Source organism: Pelophylax lessonae, assembly GCF_965119305.1.
Source record: "Pelophylax lessonae genome assembly, chromosome: 2".
Classification (NCBI taxonomy): Eukaryota; Metazoa; Chordata; class Amphibia; order Anura; family Ranidae; genus Pelophylax; species Pelophylax lessonae.
In genome coordinates, this window is record NC_138769.1 from 101,506,083 (window position 1) to 101,519,569 (window position 13,487).

Consider the following 13,487-nt stretch of genomic DNA (forward strand, 5'->3'; position numbering starts at 1 on the left):
CATTGCTATAGAACTACAAATGTAATATATATGAAGATTTGGAGGATTATTATTAGTTTGTGGCGTTACATTATAATTCATCGGCCTTTGTTGTCTTTCCAGGACTTTCCAAACTGATTTTCAAACCCATTTCCTGACCACAGAATGTTTGGGTGATGTAGACAGCAGAGGAATCTTTTTTTAAGGTGTTTTTTTTTTTTGTTTTTGTTACTCGTTGTGTAAAGATGTCCACAGACCATGAGATCCAGTTCTGGTTGCTGGTTCTGGGTTATGTGGTGAACAAAAAGAGAAAGCGTAGACGGGAGACGGTGAGGAATTACTGGGTGCACCCGCTGACCAGCCAGAGGTTCTCCAAGGGACAGTTTCACCTTCGTTATGGAGATCTGCGCACGTGTCCCAAGAGGTTCTTCAACTACTTCAAAATGTCCATCGGAACGTTCGATGAGCTGCTGGAGTACCTGAGACCGGCGCTCATACGGAGCGACACGCAGATGAGACTGGCCATATCCCCCGAGGAGCGGCTCTGCGTCACTATAAAGTATGTTGGTCGGGGTAGGAGGAATTCTTTTAGATGGGATGTATGACAATGCATATGATCAGGAACCAGAAAGTATAATCTAGAAAGCAGAAGGCTTGTTCCATAGAAACCGGGTAAAGCAACAGGTCCGCTGCCCTACTGACTGCGTCCGCTGCCCTACTGACTGCGTCCGCTGCCCTACTGACTGCGTCTGCTGCCCTACTGACTGCGTCCGCTGCCCTACTGACTGCGTCCGCTGCCCTACTGACTGCGTCCGCTGCCCTACTGACTGCGTCCGCTGCCCTACTGACTGCGTCCGCAGCCCTACTGACTGCGTCCGCCGCCCTACTGACTGCGTCCGCCGCCCTACTGACTGCGTCCGCCGCCCTACTGACTGCGTCCGCCGCCCTACTGACTGCGTCCGCCGCCCTACTGACTGCGTCCGCCGCCCTACTGACTGCGCCCGCCGCCCTACTGACTGCGCCCGCCGCCCTACTGACTGCGTCCGCCGCCCTACTGACTGCGTCCGCCGCCCTACTGACTGCGTCCGCCGCCCTACTGACTGCGTCCGCCGCCCTACTGACTGCGTCCGCCGCCCTACTGACTGCGTCCGCTGCCCTACTGACACCGTCCCCTGCCCTACTGACACCGTCCCCTGCCCTACTGACACCGTCCCCTGCCCTACTGACACCGTCCCCTGCCCTACTGACACCGTCCCCTGCCCTACTGACACCGTCCGCTGCCCTACTGACACCTTCCGCTGCGCTACTGACACCTTCCGCTGCGCTACTGACTCCTTCCGCTGCCCTACTGACACAGTCCCCTGCCCTACTGACACCGTCCCCTGCCCTACTGACTCCGTCCCCTGCCCTACTGACTCCGTCCCCTGCCCTACTGACTCCGTCCCCTGCCCTACTGACTCCGTCCGCTGCCCTACTGACTCCGTCCCCTGCCCTACTGACTCCGTCCGCTGCCCTACTGACTCCGTCCGCTGCCCTACTGACTCCGTCCGCTGCCCTACTGACACCGTCCGCTGCCCTACTGACACCGTCCGCTGCCCTACTGACACCGTCCGCTGCCCTACTGACACCGTCCGCTGCCCTACTGACACCGTCCGCTGCCCTACTGACACCTTCCGCTGCCCTACTGACACCTTCCGCTGCCCTACTGACACCTTCCGCTGCCCTACTGACACCTTCCGCTGCCCTACTGACACCTTCCGCTGCCCTACTGACACCTTCCGCTGCCCTACTGACTCTTTCCGCTGCCCTACTGACTCTTTCCGCTGCCCTACTGACTCTTTCCGCTGCCCTACTGACTCTTTCCGCTGCCCTACTGACTCTTTCCGCTGCCCTACTGACTCTTTCCGCTGCCCTACTGACTCTTTCCGCTGCCCTACTGACTCTTTCCGCTGCCCTACTGACTCTTTCCGCTGCCCTACTGACTCTTTCCGCTGCCCTACTGACTCTTTCCGCTGCCCTACTGACTCCGTCCGCTGCCCTACTGACTCCGTCCGCTGCCCTACTGACTCCGTCCGCTGCCCTACTGACACCGTCCGCTGCCCTACTGACACCGTCCGCTGCCTTACTGACTAACATTGTTCACTTTTAAGGTAGACTAAGTTATATTTTTACAGTGACATTTGTTTTACTATATTTTTCTAAGTTTTCCCTACCATTGCTTGTTAATTTCTTAAAAAAAAAAAAAAAAAGGTGCTGAACCCCGGTGATCTTTGATCTCTTTCATGTTGTTCCATTAGATCTCCACTTCTCAAAGGTTGCCTACTTCAGCTTTAAAGTAGAACTAAAGGCAAAACTTTTTCAGTTTTGCATTGAGTGGAGAGGGATTAGAACCCCTGCCAGTTTTTAATTGCTGTCTGTGCCCTCTTAAGGAGATTCACTCTCTATTTGGCCTGATTTACCTTATCGCTGAAAGTGAAAAGGAGTCCCCTAAATAAGGGTTGTCCCCAGAACCGGAATAGAGGGGAAACTTTCAAATGGGGACACTAATTCTTATGACAACCAGGGATTCCCTTACTTTGATGGTATTTCTTCTCCGTGTAATGACTATGGGATTAGGGTGTGAAGGAAAATCTCCCCATTAGGGAGACCAGGGTTATACCCGTCCCATACGCTATCCAAAATGGGAAAAAAAATTGTGCCTTTAGCTCTACCTAATTTCTCGTCTTCTCCAACATATACTATAGTAGCTATACACACATACACTACCAAAAGTATTGGGACGCCTGCCTTTACACAAACATAAACCTAATGGCATCCCAGTCTTAGTCCGTAGGGTTCAATATTGAGTTAGCCCAACCTTTGTAGCTATAACAGCTTCAACTCTTCTGGGAAGGCTGTCCACAAGGTTTAGGAGTGTGTCTATGGGAATGTTTGACCATTCTTCCAGAAGCGCATTTGTGAGGTCAGACACGGATGTTGAATGAGAAGACTCGCAGTCTCTGCTCTAATTTATCCCTTACGCCCCGTACATACGTAGCGATTGTTGGCCGTAAATATTCGGCCGCCGAACGATTGGCCGATTGTCGGCTTGTTAGTATGATGCTTCCGACAACCGACTCCAACTTTTCGGCCGAACAGAATCGGGTGTGCAGGCTATAAAATTTTTGTTGGCCGTCACCAGAACGGCCGATTGTTCGCCAGTCAGTACAGAATTCGGCCGACAAACAGCCGATTAGCAAGACTGGGCATGCTCAGAGAAGAAAAAACACACGGAAAGTTAACCATCACATGACATCACTTCTGCAGTCGGCTGTTGTTGGCCGACAAAATTCATGTGCAGTGTTTTGCAGTTTTCAGCCGACAGGACAGCACCGGACAAAAGACGGCCGATCGTTCGGCCGACATTCGGTACGTGTGTACGGGGCATTAGATGTTCTATCGGGTTGAGGTCAGGACTCTGTGCAGGCAGTCAAGTTCTTCCACCCCAAACTCGCTCATCCATGTCTTTATGGACCTTGCTTTGTGCACTGGTCCAAATCATTTGGTGGAGGGTGGGGGGGGGGGGGTATGGTGTAGGGTTGTCTTTCAGGTCTTGTCTTCCAGTAAAGAGAACACTTAAAGTGTCAGCATACCAAGACATTCTGGGCAATTTCATGCTCCCAACTTTGTGGGAACAGTTTGGGGATGATCCCTTCCTGTTCCAATATAACTGCGCACCAGTGCACAAAGCAAGGTCCATAAAGACATGGATGAGTGAGTTTGGGGTTGAGGAACTTGACTGGCCTGCACAGAGTCCTGACCTCAACCCGATAAAACACCTTTGGCATGAATTAGAGAAGCATCTGCGATCCAGGCCTTCTCATCCACATCAGTGCCTGACCTCATTGGAAGAATGGTCAAACATTCCCATAGACACACTCCTAGACCTTTTGGATAGCCTTCTCGGAAGAGGTGAAGCTGTTATAGCTGGAAAGGGTGGGTCAACTCAATATTGAACCCTACAGACTAAGACTGGGATGCTATTAATGTTTATGTGCGTGTAAAGGGAGGTGTCCCAATACTTTTGGTAATATAGTGTAGATTCCTCTCATTCCATCTGCAGGGTGAAAGAGAGAGTCAGTAGGTTCTCTCACCCATGGTAAACAGCATGGATGGATGAATCCCCACTGCCAGCCATTGTATCGTGGCCACTGCCTGATTACTCGAACAGTGACTGCATCTAATAGAATGCAGTCACTGTTTGGCCGATAATCCTCCATCTAGCTGTCGCGGTGATCACATGAATACCCCCGATCGCTCCCGAGCTTCCAGTAACTGTGCCCGGGAGCACGCAGGGTAGAACACAGCTGTATTTACACTAATGCACGCAAATATGCATCCGCTTGGCACCAAGCCTCACCTGCCAAGAGGCCACATATTTGCATGCCGCTGTCGCCAAGGGGTGAAATTGTCGTTTGTCGAGTTGGGTGGTGATTGCAGGGCCACCCATGGCTCGAATTCCTGCTGAATCAGCTGAAATATGAGCCATCATGACCTGCCTAATTTTTCCTTTGCTCCTCCTCTGTCCATTTAGGAGCAGGGAACCAAAAGAAGTACAGTACCTGGTACTTCTGGGTATGGAGGAGCATGTGACTCAGCTCTGAACACTTCCAAGTCCAGGGCTGTAAGATCTTGACCTGTGCGACCTGGTTGAGTACAGTCTGTACATGATAGGCATTAATAGTGTATAGGTGGCACTGAGGGTGTAAAGCCCCTTACACACGATCAGAATATCGTACAAAAAAAAATACCGCTTTCGAAGCGACCGTACTAATCAATAATCCGATCGTTAGTAGACAGCTTTCATCTGAACTTTTCCAAAGGGACAAGCATGAAAGATTTTTCTGGTACGATACCAGACTATGATTTTTGTTTTAATTAGTACAGTTTTTGTCTGAAAATACAATACACTACAACAATTTACATCACTTCTGATTTTTTTTTTTTTTCAGTTGTACGGGAATTGCCGTACTTTAGTAACTAGAGATGCACTGAGATTTCAGTGGCCAAAAAGTATCAGCTAAAAATGGCGTTTTCGGCATTTTGCCAATAAAGGAAAAAGGTGCCAGTAATGTTGTCAAAATGTACATGATTTTGCTGCCATTTTACCACAATTTTCCCGTGCTTATGGCGAGTTTTTCGTAGGTCATGTGATTCAAAAACATAACAGGTGCATTATTGATGTGTTTTTGGCGCAGTTTTTTTAACTGACCAAAAATGCGGCAAGCTGGATTTTTAACACCACAAAGGAAGTGCAACAGACCAGTGAGAAGACATAGAATTTAAAGGGATACATTTTGTTTAGCTTTTCTTGCGTTAAATATACCTATAATAGCTGACAAATTCATATTCAAGTTGAACATAATACAATTATAATAAATATATATATATATATATATATATATATATATATATATATATATATATATATTATAATTTTTTTATTTTTTTTTTAAAACTGTCATTTTTTGATTTTCGATTTTCAGCAAGTGCATCCTGAATTTTGGGTTTCAGCAACAACATTTCCATTCAGTGCACCTATATTAGTAACCCAAATAAATCGAAAATGGGAAAAAATTGGATTTTTTTGGTGCTCAGGAAAACCAGTTTGTATAAAAAAAAAAAAGTAACAAAGTTTTATTGAAACAATTGATTTAAAAACAGTTTTTCAACATATAAAAACAAAGCGCAATAGTCATACGATCCATGTACGCATGCAGTAACTCCCGCTCAGCATGTTTCACCAGCCTGAAGCTTCTTCAGGAGTCTTTTGTGAGTACAGCATTCAAAATTGCCATGAAATTAGTGAACATATTAGTCACAAAAATAACTACCATGAATGGAGGTAGATTCCCACATCAATATAACGCATTGATGAATAATGTCTCAAAAATGCATGTGACCTGATGGTTATCATTATGAGGACCTCTTACCTAACTGTGCAAATAGTATTGTATGGTGTATTGCATATCAGTAGGATGGTCAAACGGACATATCAGTGAAACCATACAGAGGGATACTAGATCCCCAGTAGGGACTATGCAGAAAAAAAGGGAACAATGAACTGTGAAAAAAAAAAAAAATGTATCCACTATATTACAAGTAAGGCCAGGAAATTGAAGAAATAACCCACCGGAATGCCAGTTCTAAACCAGACAAAGTAAAGCCAAGAGGACCAATAAAGGAGGGTTGCCAGAATATCGTGAAGCAGGTCAATTCTGAAGATATATCTTCTTGTCCGCTTGGCTTTACTTTTCTCTGAGTTATTCTTTCTCTAGGTTATTTTTACATGTATCCTAGTGGATAAATTTCTTTATTCACAGTTCATTGTTCCCCATTTTATGCAAAGACCCTACTGGGGATCTAGTATCCCTCCCTGCGGTTTCCATTTGACCATCCTCCTGATATGCAGTACACCATACAATACTATTTGCACAGGTAGGTAAGAGGGCCTCATAATGATAACCATCAGGTCACACGCATTTTTGGGAAATGAATAATCAATGTGTTGTAAATATTGATGTGGAAATTTACCTCCATTCATGGTAGATATTTTTGTGACTAATATGTTGTTCTCTGATTCTGGTTCTCTTCTCTCTGGCACTGATAGGCGGCAATGATGGGCACTGATAGGTGGCAATGAGAGGCATTGATAGGTGCCACTGATAGGCATTCCTGATGGGCACTGATTGGCATCTGTGGTGGACACAGATTGGCATCCCTGGTGGCCACTTGTGTTCACAGCTGATGGGTCTGCACTGATAATCAATGCACTGATTATCAGCGCAGACCCCCCCCCCCCCCTTCAGGGGAGCTGCTGATCGGCTCTAAAAGCAGATAACCGGTACTTCCTGGTTAGCGGTGTCCAAGCGGTGATTGGACACTGCTGATCACATGGTAAAGAGCCTATGTTATAGGCTCTCTACCAAGATTGCTTGCACCGTTTAGGATAGATTTACTTTTCTTGCAGCAGATGATGTCACCAGCGCATGCGCTCTGAAGGAACGGCCACCCGTGCCGTGAACGGCGGCTCCCACGTGCATGCGCTTGAGTGATGTCATCGCGCCTCCGACCAATTAGATGGCCGGAGGACGCGAACCAGGAAGTAGGAGGGCCGAAAATGTCGGCTGTGTCACTGCTGAGCGGGCAGCACTGCGGGGGCTTCATTCTAAGGTAAGTATTTCATAATTAGCTAGTATGCAATGCACACTAACTCATTATGCCTTTGTCTTACAGGTTTTTTTTTTTTTTCAGTTTACAACCTCTTTAAGATTGTGGGGGGGTCGATTTGAGATCACGATGTTTAACGATTATTCATGAGGCTCTCACCAGCACACACAAAAACTATGATTAAACAATACATATTAGGTATTGCCACGCACAACAGAGTGAGGGGAACAATTCTAGTGCCATTGTTTATAGATACTGTAACTCACACGGGCATCTAAAACGCTACATTTAGCCCCCGTTCACACTGGGGCGACCTGTCAGGCGACCTAGTCGCCTGACAGGTCGCCGTAGGTCTCCTTCCACAGAGAAGCTGTGGACCCGTTCTAATAGGAGCGACACAAGTCGCTCCGACTTAGAAAAAGGGTCCGGAGCTTCTTTGGGGCGACTCGGAGCGACCTGCATTGACTTCAATGTTATGAAGTCCATGCCGGCCGCTCCGAGGTCACGGTCCGAGCAGCGCGCCGCGATCTGTGAGGTCGCCCCCGGGAGTAGCGTCGCCCCAGTGTGAACGGGGCCTTAGATGCGGATAGCGTATCGTTTTGTTCACATCTAAGGGCAGCTCTATAGGAATCAATAGAGCTTTACAGTGTGCTGCATCTACAAACCTAAATATGTGTTTAGTGGTGCACAAAAAAAGAAGGACATAACTATATCTTAGGATGTACGTATCTTCAGATTTTACCATGTACGCCCATACATGCATAAAGTCCTTAGAAGAATTTTACATGTCAATACACGAGTACTTTAGGTGCATAATCTACGCAGGATCTTCTACAACAACCGAAATTCTGTTCAGAAAATATGCATTTGCCCATGTGAATGAAGCCTAAAGCAGACCAGGGGAAGTCTGCTCTTCCTCCTCCTACCCCCCCCCCCCCCTGCCATATTTGGAATATTTTATTTTGTGGGGGGAAGATGGGAGCCGATACCTGGTTTTGGCAGGTACCCAATCCCACTTCCGCTCAGATTGTGAAGCAGAAGTTCGCCCTTCCTCTTCTCCATGCCCTCAACCTTCTGGGACACGTCACAGTTCCCAGGAGGCTGCAGGACCCTATCACAGGATGCAGTGGGAAGCGGGCTCTGATGCTGCAATGCTGAAGCCGGGGACCTGAACACCGGTGAAGATCCGGCTCGGGTGAGGACGGCACTGGATCGCTGGTCAGGCGAGTGTATGTTTATTAACCACTTGCCTTGCAAGTGGTTTACCGAAGCTATCAGCCTGAAGATCCCTGGGATCATTTTTTGCAGCTGACAGCTGGCTTTTCACAAAAAAGCGGTCTGAGCAGCTCCCCCCCCCCCCCACTCCCGCTGCTTACCTTTTCCGCCGGTTCGCCCGAGAGACGATCTGATGGTGTGGACGCTGCTCCCATAGGTGATCATAGAGTAGATACTCTTTGATGGCCTTGAAAGACCAGAGCAACGTCATGTCACTTCCAGGCCAGGCTTAAAGTAAATATATACATATATATATATATATATATATATATATATATATATAATATTTTTTTTTTAAGCAAAAGATCTTTTGCTTTTAAAGGTAAAGAAGAGACTTGGGGTCTTTTTGACCCCAGATCTCTTCAATAAAGAGGTCCTGTTATCCTTATTTCTATTACAAGGGATGTTTACATTCTTTGTAATAGGAATAAAAGTGATTAAAAAAAATTAAGGGGATAGGGTAAAAACAAATTAAAATAAATATGAACTGTAACTCTAAACCGGTATCTTGAAATGGCGTTTATGGAGATTTTTAAGAACGGTAGTTTGTCGCCATTCCACGAGCGTGTGCAGTTTTAAAGCGTGACATGTTTGGTATCTACTTACTCAGTCTAACGTCATCTTTCACATTTTACAAAAAAATTGGGGTATATATATGTGTTGTTTTTTTTTTTTAAATTAATTAAAATGTATTTTTTCCAAAAATGTTGCATTTAAAAACCGCTGCTCAAATACCGTGTGACTTAAAAAAAAAATAGCAAAGATCACCATTTTATTCCCTCGGGTCTCTGCTAAAAAAAAAAAATGTATAATGTTTGGGGGTTCTAAGTAATTTTCTAGCAAAAAATACTGAACTTGTAAACCAAAAGTGCCAGAAAAAGCCTGGTCGGCAAGTGGTTAAAAGTCAGCAGCTACAGCTGTTTGTATCTGCTGGCTTTTAATATTTGGAAAACTGGCTGAAGCTCCTCTTTCAGTTGATGAGCTGTAAAGGTTATTTGTTGCCATTTTGCAGGCAGAGGCAATTTAAGGCCTCTTTCACACGGCGTTCCGTATGTCCGTATATCACCCCATCCGTTTGCGGGTGATATACGGACATAATGCATGTCAATGGGATTGCGCATGTCAGCGGATTACCATCCGCTGACATCCGATTTGCGTCTTTTCAGTTCTGTTCCGTTTTTTGAAACGGAACAGAACCCTATTTTTCTTCTGTTTAAAAAAACGGAAAGGGCGCAAAATCGGATGTCAGCGGTGTCATCCGCTGACACCCGCAATCCCATAGACATACATTATGTCCGTATATCATCCGCAAACGGGTGGGATGATATGCAGACATACGGACCGGATGACACAAGTGTCATCCGTGTCCGTAAAAAAAAAGTGAACGGACGAAAAAAACGGAACGCCCGTGTGAGAGGCCTTAAGTCTTGACAGAATATAGTATATTTTTACATGATTCAGTCCAATCATTTATATTTTTTTGACTATGACAAAAAAAATTGAATTCATTTTTTTAGTGGAAAAAAAAACTCAACTCTATAAACAGTTGCACTAATATTGTGCATCATCGAAAATTGCAGCTGCTATCATGTTATGCTATGGGTCCTCTGCTATCAGAAAATATGTTTTCTGTTTTTTGGTGTGCGTTTTTTTTTTTATGTAAGCATTTGTAAAAAAGCTCCAAAAGCTAAAAGGTTAAACATAAGCATGTCTAATCTTTGTTTATTGTCTGGTCCACTAACTGAATATGTTATCCTTTGACAGATACCTGTCCACCGGACAAAGTTTCACCTCCCTCCATTTCCGATTTCTGATTGGAAAAGCCACCATCCGGTTAATCGTTCGGGAGACCTGCAAAGCGATATGTGACACTCTGTTTAAGATCTTTATGCCAGAGCCAACCAAAGAGAAATGGATGGAGATAGCTGAAGACTTCTATGCCACTACCAGCTTCCCGAACTGTGTTGGAGCTCTCGATGCCAAAGACATTCGGATGAAAATGCCACCGAATAGCGGGAAGAGGCACTGGGATGCCAGGAAACATTCTTTTGTATTGCTGGCCTTGGTAGACAGTAAATACAGTTTTATCACCATAGATGTTGGTTCTTACGGAGCCACGGGCTGCTGTAGTATTTTTAAGAAGTCTACCTTGGGTCGCAAGCTGAAAGAGGGCAAATTGCAGTTGCCGGAATATAAACCTTTGCCCGGGCCAAGTAGTAATCCCATGCCATACGTCTTTGTTGCCGACGAGGCCTTTGGACTATCGGAGAATATCTTGAGACCCTTCCCTACAAGAAACATAACCCCAATCCGCAAAGTCTTCAACTACAGGCTGATCCGTGCAAGAAGGATGATAGATGGTGCCTTTGGGATCTTGGCCAACAAATGGCGGGTCTTCTATTCCCCCATTCAGTTAGAAGCCAACTTTGTCCAGGACATCATAAAGGCTGCTTGTGTTCTGCATAATGTGGTGCTTCTAAGAGACGGTTTTGTGTTTGAGCACATCCTTAATAACCCGTTACATGACGTGTCATGGAGCACCGTCCGAGGTCCTGCTAGCGGCATGCTGGTCCGAAATACCTTTGCCGACTATTTTGTATCCCCTCAAGGAGAAATACCTTTTCAGTATGAAAAAGTTTAAAACAAAAAGATGCAACTAGACTGACATAAAACATCACTAGACCAACAAATGTGAAATGCCCATTTTTAGACTTATGTTTGACTTATTACTTGTTGTTATGTACTTTGGCATTTAATTGGATGTTCTGGATAAGATTTAAAGCTGAACTCCAGGAATTATATCTTTTGCATACATTTATTGGTCCAGCTTTGCTGATATCCAGAGGGCCACTGGGAATGTTGTAAATCACTGTAGTAGTCCACGATACATACAGTTAGAGCCGTGCTCTTCTAGGTCCTGTGTGAGCGGCTTCCTTCTCTGCATAAAGAACCCAGGGGGTCACTTGCTAGGCACCTCTGCCATTCATAGTATGTGTATGCATTTTTTCAATGAATACAAGGCATTCTCTGATTGGATGCGGTGGAGTTTGTGAAATCACTGCCCCTTTTCTACAGCTCATCCAATCAGAGAACACCTTGTATTATTTTTTTTTTTAAATGACAGAGCAGCTGAGTAAGTGCCTCCTGTGGTCAGTGTGCAGAGTGGAAGCCACTGGCACAGAACCTGGACCAGCTGTCACCAACCAGTGGTCCGTGGACCACTGATGGTCCACAAGAAGTTTGGTGGTCCCCAGGGGTTCGGTCATACATCAACATTGTGGCGAATATATACCGTCCAATGTTGTTTCCAGTGTTGTTCTCAAAGCGTGCTGAAAATGCCTGTCAGTGCGCATTGCTATCCGATGCCTCCTCTATAGTTCCAACTCCTGTGAACTCAGAGGGAGGCACCGGGAATAGTGCAGAGAGCGGGAAGTGAAGGAGGGGACTTCCAATGGCAGTGCTGATCACAGACTATGGGGGGGGGAGCATGGAGCTTGAGCACATGACTGGATAAGAAGCTGAGATCCAATGATAAGTCTCTGTAAGGCAGCAGTGTGATGCAGAGGGTGGGGGGCAGAGAGTCAGGGTATTGTGTGTGTGTGTTTAAGGCAGCATAGCAATCCAGAAGGAGGGGGGAGGGACAGAGCATTGTGTGTAAAAGGCAGCAGTGTGATCCAGAGGGAGGGGGCAGAGCATTGAGTGTATAAGGAAACAGTGTAACCCAAAGGGAGAGGGCAAGAGAGCCGGGGGATTGTGTGTATAAGGCAGCAGTGTGATCCAGAGAGAGGGAGGGAGGCAGAGAGTCAGAGCATTGTGTGTATAAGGCAGCAGTGTAATCCAGAGGGAGAGGGGCAGAGAGTCAGAGCATTGTGTGTATAAAGCAGCAGTGTGATCCCGAGGGAGGGAGGCAGAGAGTCAGGGCATTGTGTGTATAAAGCAGCAGTGTGATCCTGAGGGAGGGAGGCAGAGAGTCAGGGCATTGTGTGTATAAAGCAGCAGTGTGATCCCGAGGGAGGGAGGCAGAGAGTCAGGGCATTGTGTGTATAAAGCAGCAGTGTGATCCCGAGGGAGGGAGGCAGAGAGTCAGAGCATTGAGTGTATAAGGCAACAATGTGATCCCGAGGGAGGGAGGCAGAGAGTCAGGGCATTGTGTGTATAAGGCAGCAGTGTGATCCCGAGGGAGGGAGGCAGAGAGTCAGAGCATTAAGTGTATAAGGTAACAGTGTGATCCAAAGGGAGAGGGCAGAGAGTCGGAGGATTGTGTGTATAAAGCAGCAGTGTGATCCAGAGGGAGGGGTGCAGAGTGTCAGAGCATTGTGTGTATAAGGCATGTAAAATTCATGCTATTGGTCCCCTGGATTCCAAATTGTGGGTTTAGTGGTCCGTGAGGTCTGAAAGGTTGGCGACCACTGACCTGAAAAATTGTGGCCCTCACTGTCTGTAGCGTGGATTACTATGGTGATTTACAGCTTCCTTCTGGGTATGAGATATGTATATTTACATTAAGCCAAGCTAGAGAATTGTAAGCATGCTAAAAATATTAGTCCTGGAGTTTAGCTTTTAAGACTTTTTTCAGTATTTTATTTTCCTCGAGCCATTAATGTCGAGAGCCAAAGGTGTAAGGTTTGTGTTTTTATCTGAAATCAATTGTGATCATTGAAGGATGTACTGCTACAGATTGTTCTTCATTTCCATGTGAATAAATGTTATCAATCCACATTATTTGAATTGTTTGTCCTGAGTTTCAAATGTATTTAGATATTCTGTGTTGGATTCACAATCCAGGTCCACAAAATCTTTCAATAGCAATTTGACTCTGTTAGACTGTCTCTGGAAGTATGATATAGCTGTAATATAGGAGTTGTAGAAGTTGCCGCTGCTTACTTTCCTTCTGAAAACCCTAGTTTACTGTCTGATGCTCAATCGCAGCCTTTGGTTTTCTATACTTACTGAGCAATAACAAGTATGCAAATTAGAAGTCCTGACTTCACATAGACTTTACTTGCTGCATGCTTGCTCATGGT

General features: G+C 45.8%; 1 protein-coding gene across 1 annotated transcript; it reads left to right on the forward strand.

Moving 5' to 3' along the window:
• Positions 1-181: 181 nt before the first annotated feature.
• Positions 182-11,126, forward strand: LOC309545645 (uncharacterized protein). The gene is made up of 2 exons (XM_082244908.1): positions 182-538; positions 10,228-11,126. The coding sequence occupies exons 1-2, from the start codon at positions 225-227 to the stop codon at positions 11,102-11,104; spliced, it is 1,191 nt and encodes a 396-aa protein (XP_082101034.1). The 5' UTR covers positions 182-224; the 3' UTR covers positions 11,105-11,126.
• The last annotated feature ends 2,361 nt before the right edge of the window (positions 11,127-13,487 follow it).